The sequence below is a fragment of the Hemiscyllium ocellatum genome, chromosome 4 (assembly GCF_020745735.1).
Source record: "Hemiscyllium ocellatum isolate sHemOce1 chromosome 4, sHemOce1.pat.X.cur, whole genome shotgun sequence".
NCBI classification, from domain to species: Eukaryota; Metazoa; Chordata; class Chondrichthyes; order Orectolobiformes; family Hemiscylliidae; genus Hemiscyllium; species Hemiscyllium ocellatum.
Window position 1 is genome coordinate 27,886,492 of NC_083404.1, and position 18,965 is coordinate 27,905,456.

At 39.0% G+C, this 18,965-nt stretch overlaps 1 protein-coding gene across 3 annotated transcripts in view; it reads right to left on the minus strand.

Annotated features, from left to right (window-relative positions):
* The window catches only part of taf2 (TAF2 RNA polymerase II, TATA box binding protein (TBP)-associated factor), a 104,669-nt gene that overhangs the window by 21,553 nt on the left and 64,151 nt on the right, over positions 1 to 18,965 (minus strand). For 2 of the 3 annotated variants that reach the window (XM_060822832.1, XM_060822831.1), the window contains 2 exons: positions 14,457 to 14,526; positions 6,960 to 7,069 (listed from right to left, as the gene is read on the minus strand). In XM_060822832.1, the coding sequence (XP_060678815.1) occupies positions 6,960 to 7,069; positions 14,457 to 14,526 (180 nt within the window). Of the gene's footprint in view, positions 1 to 5,127; positions 5,488 to 6,959; positions 7,070 to 14,456; positions 14,527 to 18,965 lie in introns of those variants that run through there. The other variant, XM_060822834.1, reaches the window with a different exon arrangement.

Here is an 18,965-nt window from a genome sequence, read left to right on the forward strand (position 1 = left end):
TGCTGAACAAAGAGACCTTGGAGTGCAGGTTCATAGCTCCTTGAAAGTGGAGTCACAATTAGATAGGATAGGGCAGGTGACATTTGGTTTGCTTTTCATTATTGGTCAGACTATGGAGTGCAGTAGTTGGGAAGTCATGTTGCAGCTGTACAGGACATTGTTTAGGCCACAGCTGGAATATTGCATTTTATTCTGGTCTCCTTCCTATTGGAAGGATGTTGTGAAACTTGAAAGGGTTCAGAAAAGATTTACAAGGACGTAGTCAGAGTTAGAGGATTTGAGCTACAGGGCGAGATTGAATAGGCTAGGGCTGTTTTCACTGGAGCTTCGGAAGCTGAGGGGTGACCTGACAAAGGTTTATAAAATCATTAGATTCCCCAAAGTGCGGAAACAGGCCCTTCAGCCCACACCAATCCTCCGAAAAGTAAATCACCCAGACCCATTTCCCTCTAATACACCTAGCACTATGGGCAACAATGAGCACCCAAGCTACAAATCTTCACACAAACTTTGAACTATGGGCAATTCAGCATGGTCAATTCACCTAACCTGTACATCTTTGGACTGTGGGAGGAAACCGGAGCACCCGGAGGAAACCCGCGCAAACACAGGGAGAATGTGCAAACTCCACACAGAGTCACCCGAGGCTGGAATCTAACCTGGGACCCTGGCGCTGTGAGGTAGCAGCGCGAACCACTGAGCAGTCCTCATGAGGGGCACGGATGCAGTAAATAGACAAGGTCTTTTCCCTGAGGTGGAGGAATCCAGAACTCGAAGGCACAGGTTTAGGGTGAGGGGGAAAAAAAAAAATAAAAGAGACCTGAGGGGGCAATTTCTTTCTCGCAGAAGGTAGTGTGTGGGAGTGGGGAATGGGCTGCCAGACTAAGTGACGGAGGCTTGTACAATTGCAGCATTTCAAAAAGGTATCTGGATGGGTCTATGAATAGAAAGGGTTTGGACGGTTATGGGCTGGGTCCTGGCAGGTGGAACTAGATTGGGTTGGGATATCTGGTCAGCATGGAAGAGTTGGACCAAAGGGTCTGTTTCCGTGCTGCACACGCAAACTGTATAACTTTATTAGTTCTAATTCTACCTAATTTAGCGCACAGATTGTGCAACAGCATACGTTGGAGAGTACCCTCAATATGAAGGATCTTTGGCTTCACAAATAATGCCTGGTTGTCACTCTTAACATGTAACGGGGAGATATGTAATAATATGCTCAAGGATTTTCTTCCTTCATATTGGTTTTCTCATCAGCCACAGCAGGCTGAGTGGATAACAGAATTCAGTCAGCTCTTTCAGTAATGGCTGTGGCTGAGCTATGCTGGAGATTGTGTTCGCTTATGATCGTGCAATTCTCAGTAGCCTGCACAACTCCTCAGGTTCTGAATTGTCTATGTCCAAACACAGCAATGACTGGATAATAGCCAGGCTTTTGGCCAACAAGTAGCAAGTAACAAGCAAAGACCGACTCCAATGAGAGAAAATCAAACCATCATTATCATTGTAGGAGCTGGGGCTTCAGCAATCAACATCCTGGAAGTTACCACTGACTACACACTGAAGAGGACAACCCATATAAATAACCAAAAGAGCAACTAAGAGGTTCAGAAACTTCCAGCAATTAAAACACCTCAACTCCCAAAAGCCTACAGGCTACCTGCAAGTCAGTCTCTAGATGCCTGGAGTGCACATTTCCAACAACACTCAAGAAGCTGGTCGTCAGCAATGTTTGCTTACCTATATTTGTTAAAACTTAGAAAATGGATGAAAGGATAGGTCATTCTGCCCATCGCATTTGCTCTTGACTCAAAATAATCATGGCTGATCTCTATCTCAAAGCCATACTCCTCAATTCTCATATCCAACGATGCCTTGTACTCCAGAAATCTACTACTTTCATAAATACGTTCATTACTTGGCCTCCACAAACTTTTATGGTGCAAAACTCCATAGGTTACCACCCTTCAAGTGAAGAGATTTCGCATCATCTCAATCAGAAATTATTTATTCTGTATCCAGACAGTGACTGCATGAATCAAATCTCAACAATTCCCAGCATTGCATTCCTACCAAAATCCATACCACACAGTACTGACGTCTCTGTTGGAGCTGTCCTGCCAGTGGCCAAAGGTTAGTCATGAAAACATTGCCAAGGGAGTTGGACTGGATCTGCTGGGTTTTTTTCAGTTTGCATGTTGAGGCTAAGTGCTTGCTCGGGTAATAAGCCTAGAAGTAATCATGAACATCATTTTGCAGAGGCCCCAAAAATATCATTTAAATTTTCAAGAGAAAAGGAACATCTCGATGGTTCCTCTCAATTGCCCTTTCTTCCTCCAGAGGCAGAAAGCTCCAAACTTGGCACAGCAAGTTGATTCTGTCAGTTGGTGCAGTTGCCTAGCAGAAAGTGCAAAGAATTATATTTTTAAAAATTGAGTTACAAAAGCAGCTGGGAACTTCACATCCAAGAAATGCTAAGTACACTCAGGTCATTCTTCATATTTGCCCAAGTTCTTTCAAGTTCTTCAACTTTGAATTTCTGAGAGAGAGCTTGATACACCAAAGCAACTCTGATCATATAAACAATGGCCAATCAACTGAACGCTGGCACTGAGAATTCAAGTGCTGTTGGACACACACAAAGCAGCTGATGATGCATCACTGGAGAAAGTGATCAGCCGGGTGCAGGAACAGAAATTAATTTCTGCGGTTGTCGCAGCACCAGGAGCACATTATTGGCTCCTTACGAATGTTTCTTTATGAATGGCATAAAAATATCTGCAATTTATTTCTCCAAATTAGCAAATACTAGCATGTTTGATGCGAAGCTTTGCACCAATTAGTAAGCAGAGATTAAATATTAATCATAAATTCAGAATGTTCATTTTGTATAATAAAAGCTGGAGAAATTAAAACCATTACAATTTCATAAAGTTTGAGGAAGAATGATTGCAGTTAGCATTGTAATCCAACAGTACAAATGAAAGCTGCAATATTAATTAGGCACGCCCTTCTTCCTCAGTGTTTAATATTCTAATCAGTTGTCATGGACTTATTTGCTTTTTTTCTCCACAAGTATTCCTAACAGCAATAAAACCAAATTATTGGCAAGTTAATTTTCTTTTCAAAATGATATAAGCTATACCTTAACCTGGGCAATCTCTAACTTCATCCCTTCCCTTCCCTTCCTTGATTTTCTATCTTCATTTCAATGTGTAATCCTAAATAACTGACTGATATTCATAACTTGGCATGGACTCCCACAAATACTTTGACTTCATTTTCTCACAACTTGCTTCCTTTGAAGATTCTTTTCCCAGCATTTTAAACTCCATTACACCAGTTTCAATTAAGCAACCTTCTATATTAACACTTTTGATACCTCTTTCTCTTCAACCAAGAAGTCCTCCTCAACAGCTGCCAAATTCCCCCCCACCCCTGAACCTTTGTTCACAACCCTTCCCCTCCTTAAGATAGGGTTCTAATTGCTCCCAACCTATACCCTATCAGTATCCACATTTAACGAATCGTTGCCCACCATTTCTGCCACTTTACACATCTTCCCTTTCGCTCCACTCACCATTTGAAAGCATTTCTCTGGTGAACTCCTCAGTCAGCCCCAACACTACTCCCTGCTTCCCTCCTTGTATTTTCCTTTTGCAAATTTGCATGCACACAAAGTATTTTATCTATATACTTAACTCCTGTCTCTCCTCATCCAAAGCCCTAAACACCCCTTCCAAATAAAACAATAATTTACTTGTGCTTTCAAGATATGATATTGTATTTCCTTCTCATTATGGGGTCTTCTATGACTGTTTTGCACAACACCGCAGTTCAACCTACAGACATGACTAGTTCCTTGTCCATGATCATTTTAATTTTCCACCTTGCTTCCATTCTGACCCTCAGCCTGCTACAATGAAAGTCAAAAGATCACACCTCACCTTTTGATTCAGAGTCTATAACTTTTTGGACTCAACATTATATTTAATAATTTTAGATCATAACATACTCTCCACTCAGTCTGTTTTCATGGTTTCTCTTTTCATTATTTGTTGACTTTGCATCTGGACAATTGTTATCCAGCCTTATATAGCTCATGTAAGTAACACTGTTTGTTTACTCATTACAATAAGTCCTTTTGTCATTGAATTACTCCTGCCCTCCAGCTATTACAGGACTCGCCTTCTGTTCTTCTCCCTCTGCAAGCCTTTACTCGTTGAAAACTATTCCATTTCTACCGTTCTTCAGTTATAAAGAAGTTACTGATACATTAACTCAGTTTCTCTCCACAGGTCCTGCCTGACCCACTGATTATTACCCACATTTTACCTCAAACTTTTGCATACTTGTGTTATTATTTTCAGTGGGCATGTACATCTCGCACCCTTAATGCCATCTTTCCCTCCCAAGCATAACCACTCAATAAGAATTGGATTATTATTGATGCATTCTGGAACTATTTCTCCTCACAAACAGCTTGAAATTTATTAATTTAGTATCAATTATTAAGCTTAGTTTTATAAAAGATTAGGATGTAGGTTTGTTCACTGAGCTGCAGGTTTGATATCCAGATGTTTCATTACCTGGCTAGGTAACATCCTCAGTGGCGACCTCCAAGTGATAAAAGTTATAAAAAGTTATGCCAAAATATTGGAATAAAAAGGCATATTGTCATTTTAGTACTTCTAAAATACAATATTTTATTATTTCAGGTCAATTTTACATGGAGCGACATTCTAATTCCTTAATCTGAACATGCAAAATATCTTGCATGAACAGAACTGCTGTTATTAGCCAATTGCCAAATCATGGATCACAGCACTGCACAAATTTCTAATATTAGTATTTCAATTATTTTAAAATTACATCTTGCAACTTTTTGGAACAGATTTTGTTTTCATACTGATCAAATGTAATACACATCGACAAACCCGAAGTCCTCAAACGTGAATTTCATACAAGTACAAACAGCAAAAACCAGGAAACATTCAAGTGAAATAAGTAGAAAGAAAATCAACAGGAGAACACCATAAAATGTGCTATTGCTGAGGTCTAACTAAAGATTTTTTCAAAATGCAAGTTCTTGACTATCTGGCTTCAACACTGAATGCCACCAGTCTAACAAAACATATAGAGTCGAGTATGGGGTGCTGTAAAAGCACAGCAGGTCAGGCAGCATCAGAGGAGCAGGAGAATCGACGTTTGAGGCAAGAGCCCTTTATCAGGCCTCATTCCTGCTCCTTCGATGCTGCCTGACCTGCTGTGCTTTTCCAGCACCCCACTCTTGACTTTGATCTCCAGCATCTGCAGTCTCCACTTTCTCCTAACAAAACATGTACTCCATCAAGATTTTTCATCTACCTGTCTTGACTGTTGTGCAGAGCCTGACAGAAGACCATTAAAATAATTTTTCAAAAAGTGCAAAGTTGTATGTATTGTTATTTTTCAGTTTATGATTTTCTTTCAATCGCCTTCCTGCTGTGGGTAAGAAAGACAGAGTTAAAACATTTTAAAAGGAGGGTACAATCAAGAGTGACTCTAAGAAGGAAGCAATTACTTCACCTAATAATCATATTGGCTGTAACAGCAACCAGAAACACTGATAAACTGGATTCAAAGTGTAAACAGAATCACCACCTGTCTTGGGTACAAATGTTTTCTGTATTACAAAGAAATCTCTCAGGCCATATAACCATACTGCTGTAATCATTGCAACTGCACATGGAGAGTTATTTATAATCAAAGGTTTTTATACAACCAAACTACTGAAAATTTGGGTCAATTTTCCACCTCAGCATATGGCTACGCATAGTAGCTTCTATGGGTGGATATTAAAGTTACCTGACATTTACATAGCAACTACAATACAGAATAATTCTTACAACCAATTAATATTTTTAAAGAAGTTGCAGTCTGTCACGATTGTTTCCCAAACTCTTAATTCAGTCTGTTCCCAAAACATGACAATACATTTGGTTCTACTTTGACATTACAAAAAAAATCAAAACCCATTCTTTGTTACATCTCAGATTATAATTCTGTACAGCTCTGAAACTATTAACCAAACCAAATAGTCTGTTCTAAAGTCAAACAGACTTCAAAGCAACTATGTCCTTCAAGTTGAAAGTCTCTATACTGAAAGAAAAAACATCTGGAACAGACTTGCATAGCATAATATTATAAAAACTAAAGTTAGCCAGAACTTCTAGCGCCCTAAATGGCTGACACTTTTATTGAGCATATCAGAAATCATAGTTAATGAGTTTTAAAAAAACATTTTACTGCCAGACCATGAACTCAACACACTTACAGCAACTGTAGAAATAATTTTTCTGAAAATAAGTCTGAACAAAAGAAACACCACAAACAATACAATTCTTGTAAAATACTCAAATTTGTAGAATAGAAATAAATTGTCATATTTTGAAGGAATGACCTAAAAATAACCTGTCAATGGCTTTAAATTTCCACTGATGCCACTGTGCTGAGGCTTAAAACAAAGCAAAACATCATAAAAGAACACAAAACTGAAAAGAAATGCTGCTGTATTTTGTACAAGTAACTATTTTAGTTGGATTTGAAGCTTAAATACAGCAATTATCAAAGTACACGTTTGAGTGCGAATCAACGGATAGATTCTCAAACCACTTTCATAAAAAAATCAGAAACAAGATTGAAAACTTCAGTTTTACAATGCATGATTTTTAAATATACAGTTTATTACATGCACAGGCTCGACTTCAATTTAGCACCAAATAAGCACAACAGATCACAAATTAATATTATATGAAGCATTCTAATCGGATTAAAAATAAAAAATACTTTCAAGTACACATATCATCTGTTTTTTATTTTAAACTCTTATGTTAAATAATTGTTTGTTAAAACATATCACAAAAGATAATCCGATGATAGAAACTGCTAATAGTCTTTAGAGATTTTAAATATACCTGAGTTCATTAGCTTCCAGAGCTGGTCCACCAGGGCCTCACTGCACAGTGGAGAGTCTGTATTCTTGGTGAAAGGTGGGTTTTTATTGAGCATACTCAAAACCTTATGCCTGTAATATATAAAACAACAGGATTTAGATGTATCCATGACAACCGAATCATAGGAATGGAAACAAATTTTAATAAGCATATTCTGCAAGAATATTAATGGAAAATGGTGGTATAACAGAAAACAAATCATTATTACTAAAATCAGTGAACCTAGGCGTTTAGTTGAGAGATCCATTATCTTTGATTGTGGCAGCTGGACCACTTCTCGTTTGATGCCTTACTTGCTATTAACCAAAAATAACCCTCCACATTATTATATGCCTATATTAAAACTGTTAAAAGCATCCACTCTCTCCACCACCAATGCTCAACAGCAACAGTGTACACTATCTAAAAGATGCACTGCAGAAATTCACCAAACATCCTTACACCGCTCCCTCCAAATCCAAGTCCACTTCCACCAAGAAGAACAAGGGGAGCGAATACACTTGAATACCACCAATTGCAAGGCACTCACGATCCTGATTTGGAAATAAATTACCGTTCCTTCATAGACACTGAGTCAAAATCCTGGAATTCCCTCCCCAAGGGCATTGTGGGTCGAAGCACAGTAGATGAACTGCAGTGGTTCAAGGAGGCAGCTCACCTTCACCTTCAAAAGGGCATCTAGAGACAATAAATGCTGGCCAGCCAGCGACATCCACATCCCACGAGTGAATAAATAAACAAAATTTTAAGTCCACTTTCTATACATTTCTTTTATAAAGTTTCTTTTGCTTGAGAAGTTAACTCAGCCTCAAACCACTCACTGTAGACAAACCTTTGATCTCTTTGTTATTGAACTCTTTCAATAACTGAAAACTAGCATTTCCAGAAAATTAACCGGAAATCCTTCTCATTTACCTTGGCTTTATTTTTATCAAGCGCATCGAATGACAATCTTTAACTTGGGAAGGTAACAGAACACTATAGTAGACCTTTTATTACCAAACAAAATAATCCAAAACAGATTTTACTAATTATTCAACGTAGCTTCTAAAGGCATAAAAGCATACCTGGCCTGATTCACTGATGCTGAATGTTTCATATGAATCAACCAGGCTAAGAAATACTGTTGAGAAAATGACGGGGATAAGCCACATAAACAGAAGTCTCTTCATTTTTTTTGAAAGAAAAAGCTATCAAACATGTATCAAAGATGCTTTCATTGGAAACAAAAAGCTTATCTCTTCTCTTGGCAAGTGACTTCGTCAAAATGCTTAAAAATTATACTTGTACCCAAAGAGCATATTTTCCAAACAATGAAGCTTGCATTTAATCCTTCTTGGGCGTCAGAAAGAAAAAGGCAAAATAGAACAGTACAGAGCCGAATCAAATATTCCTCATATCCATTTCTGCACTTTCCCCATAACCCTCAATTCCTCTAATGGTGAAGAATCTCTCTCAGCCGTAAACATATGCAGGTCTCTGCCACCACAGCTCCCTATGGTAAGGAGTTCCAAAGAGACACAACCCTAAAAAATGCCTCACTATCTGTCTTAAATTTGTTTCACTTTATTCTGAGACTGTCTCTGAGGAAGAATATCCCCTCAGCGTCCCCCGTCTCTCATTGCTTGAAACTCCACTGAATAGAGTCCCAAACTGCTTCGCCTTGGCTCATAAGACAATTCCTCCTTACCAGGGATCATCCTAGTGAACCTTCTCTCTGAAACTAGCTCCAGTAAAAGGATATTTTGCGCTAAATAATTGAGAAAAAAAAAACTGCTCACAGCACTCCAGATGTGGTCTCAACAGCACCTGGTGAATTGCAATAAATCTTCACTCCTTTTATACTCCACTCCCTTAAAATTAGAAACCTGCTGTATCTATGTGCTAGCTTTCTATATTTTTGTGCACAAGTACTCCTAAAGCCCTACTGCTGCAGCTTCTGCAAGTTTTTCCCATTTAAGTAATAATGTTCTTTTGTTCTCCCTTCAAAAATGAACTTTGCATTTTCTCACATTCTACTCTATTTGCCAATAGTTTGCCGATTTATTTAACCTCCCAAGAAGGTTTACATCCCTCTTGCAATCTGTCATCTGCAAATTCAGCTAGAGTACATTCGCTTCCTTCCTCCATGTCATTAATATATATTGTGGTCCTAGTTATGGCTCCAGTACTCATTCCTGCGGAACCCCACTGAATAAAAGTTACTACTCATCCACCAAAATAACATTTTCAAAATGTAACAGCACATTAAAGAATGATCCTTTAAAGAAACACAATAAAAAGCATAATATGCAGACATTTTTACTTTGATAACAGCAAGCAGTGATCATAACTGACAAAAATAGAACAATGGAAATGGTACAGGCAAAATACCTAAACTCCCTTTTCCACATACCCAAAGCCAATTGGGTTAAAAAAGCCATTTCACAAAAGCAGTAAACAATTGTTTTTCAGGTTGAAAGGAAATGTGCAATCGTTTTGGTAGCTCTGCTCATTTTAATATGTATTTTAAGGTAAAAGGCAAAATGTTTAAAGGGACATGGGAGGAAAAGGTGTCAGGGTGGTAGAAGCAAAAAACCTTCATGACATTTTAGTATTAAGATGTGGACTGGCAATGCCAACGCATACAAGGTTATGAGCCAAAAAAACAGGATTGGAATAGTTGGTGGTTAATTGTGACCGGTGCAGACGCAATGATCCCAAGAACTTTTCTCTGTACTTTAAATTTTTATGTTTCCATGACCCTACAATGCAGTACTCAGGTATAGAGAGCACAATTTTGAAGTTAAAAGATGACATGAAAACTAGAAATATCACCTCTACGTTTACAGCACAGACATGCAGCCATCAGCCCATCCTGTCTGTCGCAGTCAACAAAGATCTGACTACACGAAGCACTATCTCTCGGACTTTGGATCAAAAGCTGGAAGTCAAGATAACATAAGTGACTATCTAAATATTGTTACAAGAGTTTGTAACTTGACCACCAAACTCCTGGAATTGAATAGGAAAGTTCTTAATTGTGCTGTTAGTCTTCTAGCTCTTAACTCAAACCTATGTCCCCTGGTTACTGACTCCTCTGTTAATACTTTCGTACCCACCCTATCTATGCCCTTCAATATCTTAAACAGCTCTACCAGACCCCCTGTCAATCTTCACTGTTTGAAGGAAAACAGTTCCAGACTATCCAATCTATTACTCTCAGCCCAGACCCTCCAGCTCAAAGAGGATCCTGGTAAATCTTGTCTGCATCCTCTCCTATGCAATCAAATCCTTCCTATAATGTGGTAATGATATCAGAAAGCTACAAGATGACTTGAAGAAAGCAGAGATAGGCAGATGAAATGAACAACTGTGAAGGAATAAACTATGGTTGGAAGAAGGCGGCAAGGCAATACATATTTTATAATTTTAAAAGTATGCAGGAACAGAGAGATTAGAGGCATATATACCAGCCTTTGAACACGGCAGGACAAGTGGAGAGGTTTATTAAAAAGTAAGAAAGTTATGCTAAAACATTGGTACAGTCTCAGATGGAGTGCTGTGTACAGTTCTGGTTACCATATTACAGGAGGGATATCAACACCTTAGAGAAGATGCAAAAGATTTACCAGAATAATTAAGGGGATTAGGACCTCAGAATTGAGGCTGCTCCCTTAGAGTAGAGAAGGTTAAATAGTTCTTTACTAAAATCATGAAATATTTCAGTAGACAAAAACGGGGAAAGATTTTGTCAACAGGAAGGGGAATCAGCCAAGAAGCCAAAGGAAACAAAGGAGTAAAAATCTGCGAACAATTAATTATGAATTTCGATGCATGGCCTGAAAGGATAGTGCAGTTAGATCAATGTTCCAACATTATACAGTAATTACTACATTTTAAAAGTGCTTCATTAGCTGCAAGTATTTTGATTTATCTGCAAGTCATGAAAGTGCTTTATCATTGCAATTGTTTGTTTCTTTTTGAAATGTGAATTGGATAAATACTTGAGAAAAAATTGGAAGGCTATGGGGAAAAAAAACGAGAGCTCGAGTGAATCCTTGTAAGACTATAAAGGCAGTAGGAGTATACTTAAGAGGGAAATCAGGAGGGCAAAAAGGGGACAATGAGATAGCTTACACAATTAGAGTTAAGGAGAATCCAAACGGTTTTTACAAATACATGAAGGACAAAAGGGTAACTAGGGAGAGAATAGGGCCCCTCGAAGATCAGCAAGGTGGCCTTTGTGTAGAGCTGCAGGAAATGGGATAAATGATAATTGAGTATTTTGCATCAGTATTTACTGTGGAAAAGGACATGGAAGATATAGAATGTAGGGAAATAGATGGTGACATCTTGAACTCTGTGGGAAGCTAGGGAAGTAATTGCTGGGCCCCATGCTAAGATATTTGTATCATTGATAGTCACAGTTGAGGTGCCTGAAGATTGGAGGTTGGCTAATGTGGTGCCACTATTTAAGAAGGGTGGTAAGGACAAGCCAGGAAACTATAGACCAGTGAGCCTTGTCGGTGGTGGGCAAGTTGTTGGAGGGAATCCTGAGGGACAGGACGTACATGTATTTGGAAAGGCAAGGACTGATTAGGGATAATCAGCATGGCTGTGTGGGGGGGAACTCATGTCTCAAACTTGAGTTGAGGTTTTTGAAAAAGTAACAAAGAGGATTGATGAGGGCAGAGCAGTAGATGTGATCTATATGGACGTCAGTAAGGCGAGCGAAAAGGTTCCCCATGGGAGACTGGTTAGCAAAGTTAGATCTCATGGAATACAGGGAGAACTGGCCATTTGGATACAGAACTGGCTCAAAAGGTAGAAGACAGAGGGTGGTGGTGGTGGATGGTTGTTTTTCAGACTGGAGGCCTGTGATTAATGGAGTGCCACAAGGATCGGTGCTAGGTCCACTACTTTTTGTCCTTTACATAAATGATTTGGATGTGAGCAGAACAGGTGTAGTTAGAAGGTTTGTAGATGACACCAAAATTGGAGGTGTAGTGGACAGCGAAAAGGGTTACCTCAGATTACAACAGGATCTCGACCAGATGGGCCAATGGGCTGAGAAGTGGCAGATGGAGTTTAATTCAGATAAATGCGAGGTGCTGCATTTTGGGAAAGCAAATCTTAGCAGGACTTATACACTTCATGGTAAGGTCCGAGAGAGTGGTGCTGAACAAAGAGACCTTGGAGTGCGGGTTCATAGCTGCTTCAAAGTGGAGTCGCAGGTAGGTAGGATAGTGAAGGCGGCATTTGGAATGCTTTCATTTATTGGTCAGAGTATTGAGAACATGAGTTGGGAGGTCACGTTGCAGCTGCACAGGTCATTGGTTAGGCCACTGTTGGAATACTGCATGCAAGTCTGGTCTCCTTCCTATCAGAAAGATGTTTAGAAACTTGAAAGGGTTCAGAAAAGATTCAAGGATGCTGCCAGGGTTGGAGGATTTGAGCTATAGGGAGAGGGTGAACAGGCTGGGGCTGTTTTCCCTGGAGCGTCGGAGGCTTGGGGTGACCTTATGGAGGTTTACAAAATTATGAGGGCCATGGATAGGATAAATAGGCAAAGTCTTTTCCCTGGGGTGGGGCAGTCCACAACTAAAGGGCATAAATTTAGGGTGAGAGGGGAAAGATATAAAAGAGACTTTTTCACAGAGGGTGGTACGTGTATGGAATGATCTGCCAGAGAAAGTGGTGGAGGCTGGTACAATTGCAACATTTAAAATGCATTTGGATGATTATATGAATAGGAAGAGTTTGGAGAGATATGGGCCTGGTGCTGGCAGGTGGGACTAAATTGGATTGGGATATTTGGTCAGCATTGACAAGTTGGACCAAAGGGTCTGTTTCCATGCTGTACATCTCTATGACTCTACAAGCTACAGTAATTGGATGGACCAGTCAACAAACCAGCATATATATAAAAGGCTGGATTGTACAGGACAGAATAGCTCCATAGTGCTTGCTGGTCTTGAGACTGCTCAAAGAGAACCACAGCTTAGAAAAATAATTAGGAAATTCAAACAGTTTGATAATGAACCACTGAACTAAAACCAAAAGTGCTAAAAAAAATAGTTTGGCAGAATGCATAAACGGAGTTCAGGTTTCAGGTCAAGTAATTTTCACTTAAGCAAGTGAAATTGAGGGGGCTTGGGACAAAGAACAAAAAGGAAAACCTTTGATAAAATGAAAAGGCAAAGAGGTTAAGTTACACAAAGGTTGATGGCGAATGGAGTCAAACGGATGTCAAAGTGATGGTCAAAGGGAGTGATAATGGAATAAAGCAAAAAAATGAAAGACATGACCAGGGAAAATGAATTACAGGATCATTCATCATAGAAAGAATTGTGAACAAGAGGACACAGTTGTAAAGTACTCTAAAAAAGAAGCAAACACAAAGTGAGAAAAAAAACTTTTTCACACAGTGGGTAGTTAATAACTGGAATGCACTGTCAGAGGTTGAGGAGACAGCAGGTTGGATTGAGGCATTCAAGAGATTATTAGATTATAATTTAAATTGAAACAAAGTACAGGATTACGGGAAGAGGCATGAGATTAACAAAAAGTCGAGATGCTAAGAGTGACTATGTAATCATGGTAGGTTGAAGGGGCCTCCTTCTTCACCATAACAATTCTGAACAGTGAACAGCTGCCACTTGAAATCAAAAACACAGAGTGGAACAGGAGAGAATAACCAAAAACAGCTAAAGAGAAGCAAACAAAACACAGGAATCGGCAATAAATTGAATTATTAAATTCAATGGAGAGTCGGGGACCCTACAAAATTGCGAACTGAAATCTGAGATGCTTGTTACTCAAGTTAACAATGAGCTTCAATAGAACATATCAGCAAGCTGAAGATAGAGAGCTCCAAGCATGAATGTGGCAAGGAACTGAAACCTCAGGTACCTAGAAATTCAAGGACATACTTACAGGCTGGACTCCCTCATGTATAGAGCGTCACATTCTAAGCAATTCACTTCTACATTTTTCAGTTTGGTTATAGCATTCACTTGTCCGAATGTGGTCTTTTCTATTTTGTTGTTTTGCAGACTATGAAAAAGTACCAGTCAGGCCAGAACATACTGTAACAATACATTTATTTGATCGCTAACTCAGTCATACTTTGTTTTTCAAGCCCACTCTCAGTCCTCATAGAAACTGAATTGACTCCCATTTTGGCCCCACTCCAGTAAAGTGAAATCTAAATCTTACACAACATATTTTTTAAAAAAGACAAAAAAGTGATTATCTTGCATACAAATGAAAACTGTGGGTTAAGGAGAAATATTAATGAACTGATAAATAAATAGCTTAGAAGATAAAATGTATCCACACTATTGCTAATATTTCATAATTTTGATGAATACTTCGGTTATAAAGCAAAATCACATTGAAATGTTAAAGAAACATTTTTCCTGGTTTAGACCACAAGATTACAGATTTATATAGGACCGGTTTAGTAAGACTCACCTTATGTAAGGCACAGCATCATTCTGAACAAGATCTAGCAACCACTGCAATTCTTCAATACTCCTGTCCACTGAGGGGAAATTTTAATGAAGAACTTAAAAGTCGGACATACCAAAAACAAAATATTCAAACTCAGAAAACAGTAAACACAAAGCATATTGTTTCAGAGACAATTGTAAAATATGTCTGTAAAATCATGATTTACCAAGACTCAAAAGAACAGCCAGTAATTTGATTTTTAAAAGTGTGCATGAAAAAAAACTAATAGAAACCTACACCTTTATAAAATTACAATTCCACAAAATGTCTCAGCTTGTAGGTCAAACATATCATCTTTTCTATTGCTATTTGCTTTTTTTGAACTTTCTACTATGCCACAGGAAACAGTTTTAGCAGCATTAAAACTTTCATAAAAAACAACTTTTATAAAGTGTCAAATATAGATTCCAGTAGCATTCATTATTGGCAACTTGGATGATTTGAAATAGTGCAGTGGTCAAGAGGGGCTCGCGATTGTTAGCTTTGTCTGTTCATACAAATGTTCGGCATAGCTCTTTTCTTGAAGGGCTCTTCTTCTAATGCAAAATTCAATTCATATTCTTACGTACTCCTTTAAACGGAAGCAACTCGAAACACTCATTAGAGATAATACGTAGAAATCAGCTTGAGTGATTTAATTTCGACATAGATAATGGGGTCATTTGACCAGTACTCACATCGTGATATGGATACGACACACAAGGGTAGCCGAAAACAGTTGAAAACTAACAGACAATAAAACCAGAAGATACAGGAGCAGAATTAGCAAATTAGGCCATTCGGCCCATCACGTCTGCTCAGTTATTCAATCATGGCTGATATATTTCTCAGGAGAAAGTGAGGACTGCAGATGTGGGAGATCATCTGCAACATGATCTCCATGTTGCTGAAAAATGTGTTGAAGAAGGGCTTATGCCCGAAACGCTGATTCTCCTGTTCCTTGGATGCTGCCTGACTTGCTGCGCTTTTCCAGCAACACATTTTTCAGCTCTGATATATTTCTCAACCACGTTAGCCTCCACAGCCTTCTATGGCAACGAGTTCTACAGATTGATTACTCACTGGCTGAAGAAATTCTTCATCTCAGTGCTAAATGGTGGTGCCTTCACGGAGGTTGTACCCTCTGGTCCTTACTTCTACTACTGGAAACATCTGAACCACATCCAAGGAACAAAGAAAATTTACAGCCCAGGAACAGGCCCTTAGGTCCTCCAAGCCTGAGCCGATCCAAATCCACTGTCTAAACTGATCACCCAATTCCTAAGCATCTGTATCCCTCTGCATCCGTCCAGACACACCTTAAGTGAATCTACCATGCCTGCCTCTACCACCTTTGCTGGCAACACGTTTCAGGTAGCTACCAGCCTCTGTGTGAAGTACTTTCTGCGTGTATCTCTCAAACCTTTCACCTCTCACCTTGAATGCGTGATTTCTCTTACGGAATCCCTTACATGGGAAAAAGCTTATCTCCATCTACCCTGTCGATACCCTTCATGATTTTGTAGACCTTAATCTCCTTTTTCCTAATGAAAACAAACCTAATCAACCAACCTCTCTTCATAGCTAGCACTTTCCATACAGGCACCATCCTCATAAACTTTCCCTGCACCCTTTCCAAAGCGTCCACATCCTTTTGGTAACGTGGCAACCAGAACTGTACACAGTATTGTACATGCGGCCGAACCAAAGTCTTGTACAATTTTCACATGACATGCCAGCTCTTATACTCAGTACCCCATCCAATGAAGGTAAGCATACCATGTGCCTTCTCGATCTCTCTATCCACCTGTACAGCCACCTACAGAGTACAATGGACCTGAACTCCCAGATCTCTCTGCTCATCAACTTCTCCCAAAGCTCTTCCATTTACAGTATTGTTCACTCAAGATTTACCGAAATACATCACCTCACATTTGCCTAGTTTGAACTCCATTTGCCACTTCTTTGCCCAACTCTCCAGTCTTTCTATATGCTCTTGTATTCTTTGACAGCAACTTATGCTTTCTGCTACAGCATCAATCTTCGTGGCATCTGCAAACTTAATGGTCAGACTAACAATGCCCTCTTCCAGATTATTTATGTATACTGCAAACAACAGTGGCCCCAGCACTGATCCCTGTGGAATATCACTGGTCACCTTTCTCCATTTCGAGAAACTCCCTTCAACTACTACTTTCTCCTGCATCTCAACCTTTTCTTTATCCACCTAACCAGAACATCCTGCACACCATGTGACTTCACTTTCTCCATTTGTTTACCACGGGGAACCTTGTCAAGTGCCTTACTAAACTCCACAGATATGCCATTTACAGCCCTTCCTTCATCTATCAACTTGGTTACTACCACAAAGAACTCTATTAAGTTGGTAAGACACAATCTCCCCTGCACAAAATCATGTCACCTATCACTGATAAGCCCACTTTTTTCAAAATATAAATAAATATAAATATAAACAGATTTTATCCCTCAGTACCTTCTCCAGCAACTTTGTCACTACTGACATCTGTAGTTTCCTGGAATATCCCTACTACCCTTCTTGTACAGGGGACAACATGAGCAACCCTCCAGTCCTCTGGCACTTCACCAGTGTTTAAGGAGGCTACAAAGATATCTGGCAGGACCCCAGCCATTTCCTCTCTCGCCTCCCTCAGCAATATGGGATAGATCTCATTCGGTCCTGGGGATTTGACCACCTTAATATCCTTCAAACTACCCAACACATCTTACCTCCTTATGTCAACATGATCCAGAGTAAACACAATTTCTATCCACTTCCACTTTATCCAGACCTTTCAGCATACTATGAAGTTTCAATGAGATCCACCTCATCCTTCTAAACTCCACTAAGTGCAGACCCCCCAGAGTTCTCAATTGCTCATGACAAGCCCTTCGATCCTAAAATCATTCTGGTAAACATCCTCTGCATACCCTACAATGCCAACACATGCTTTCTTCGACACGAAGCCAAAAAATATGCACAATACAGAGCATACTTAACTACTATTAAAAAGTAGTTCAGAAAAATGTTAAAACAACAAATTTTCACAGTGCACCATATGGGAAAATGAGCGTAGATATCTCAAAGCATAATCCAATACATCCGATTAAAGCAATGTCACAGAAAAGTGACACAATGTTCAGGCTGAGTTTCTGAATTTAGATAGTCAGCAGCAATGCTGAGATAACGAACATTGGGGTGCATAAGATGAAAGAAATGGAAGAGCACTGATATCTCAAAAGGTTGTAAGTCTGTAAGTAGTTAGAGACGTAACAAGATCATGGAAGAATCTGAAAATGGAATTAGAATTTTAAAATTTATTAGTTTCTCAATTGGTGCCAATGTAAGTCAAAGAGCACAAGGTAATACATGAAGCAAACTAAAATTAGGGGACAATTTTAAATGACCTTGAGTTTGAGAGTGAAAGAGTGGAGTATTATAATAGAAGATTCTTTTGAGGATTCGTGTTGAAGGATTTTGAACAATAGTGCACCTGGATGCTGGACCTTCTTTTGAAAACAGACAATTGAAAGGACAATGGCAAACTTAAGAGACATTTCTTGAAAGTCACATGGTTGAAGATTGGACTCACTTACCACCTAGTTGGTGTTATGGATGTGAGGAATTGGGTTTTGTTTGGAGATGGCTTGGATTTCAGTCAGCCACAGCCTGCTGAAAGGAAGAAGTTACCCAGCTTCTGCCTTTCATCAAAACACCAGTTGAAAGTTCAGGGTGAGAACTGAAATCTAGATCAAGCTGTTCTCCTGAAAAGCATCTGAGTGTTCTTTTTTTTTTACAATGCTACGGATAAAACAAACAAAAAAAAGGGGCGGGATATATATACTGAACTTGGATATCCTAAAGGCATTTAATAAAGTGACATATGGTGGCATTTAATAAGATTTAAGTGAGATATTTCAGTGGAAAAGAATTACGGTCGAACAAAACCTGAAGTTAATATGTACATTTACAAAAAAGGATATATGCAAGTCACAATTACAAGTGAAAGTTTCTGTATTGCAATTAATTGATAAAATCATGTTGGATTATCGAAAACAAAACACAAAGCTTCCACTGTTAAATGTTGATAATATTTTGTATTATTGAGTCATACAGTTATACTGCATGGAACCAGATCCTTTGGTCCAACCAATCCATGCCCATAATCCCAGACTAAATAGTCTCACCTGCCTGCCCGTGAACATTTCTTGCTCACTTACTTATCTAATTGTCTTTTAAACATTGTAACTATAGCCATATCCACCGCTTTCTCTGAAAGTTCATTCCATAAATGAACCCTTATGTAAAAAAAGATTTCTCCTCTCACCTTCAAAATATGCTTTTTAGTTTTGAAATCCCACTCACCCGAGTTAAAAGACACCTGCCATTCACCTTATTCATATCCTTCTTGATTTTATGAACTTCTAGAAGGTCATCCCTCGATCTCCTATGCTCCAGTGAAATGAGTCCTA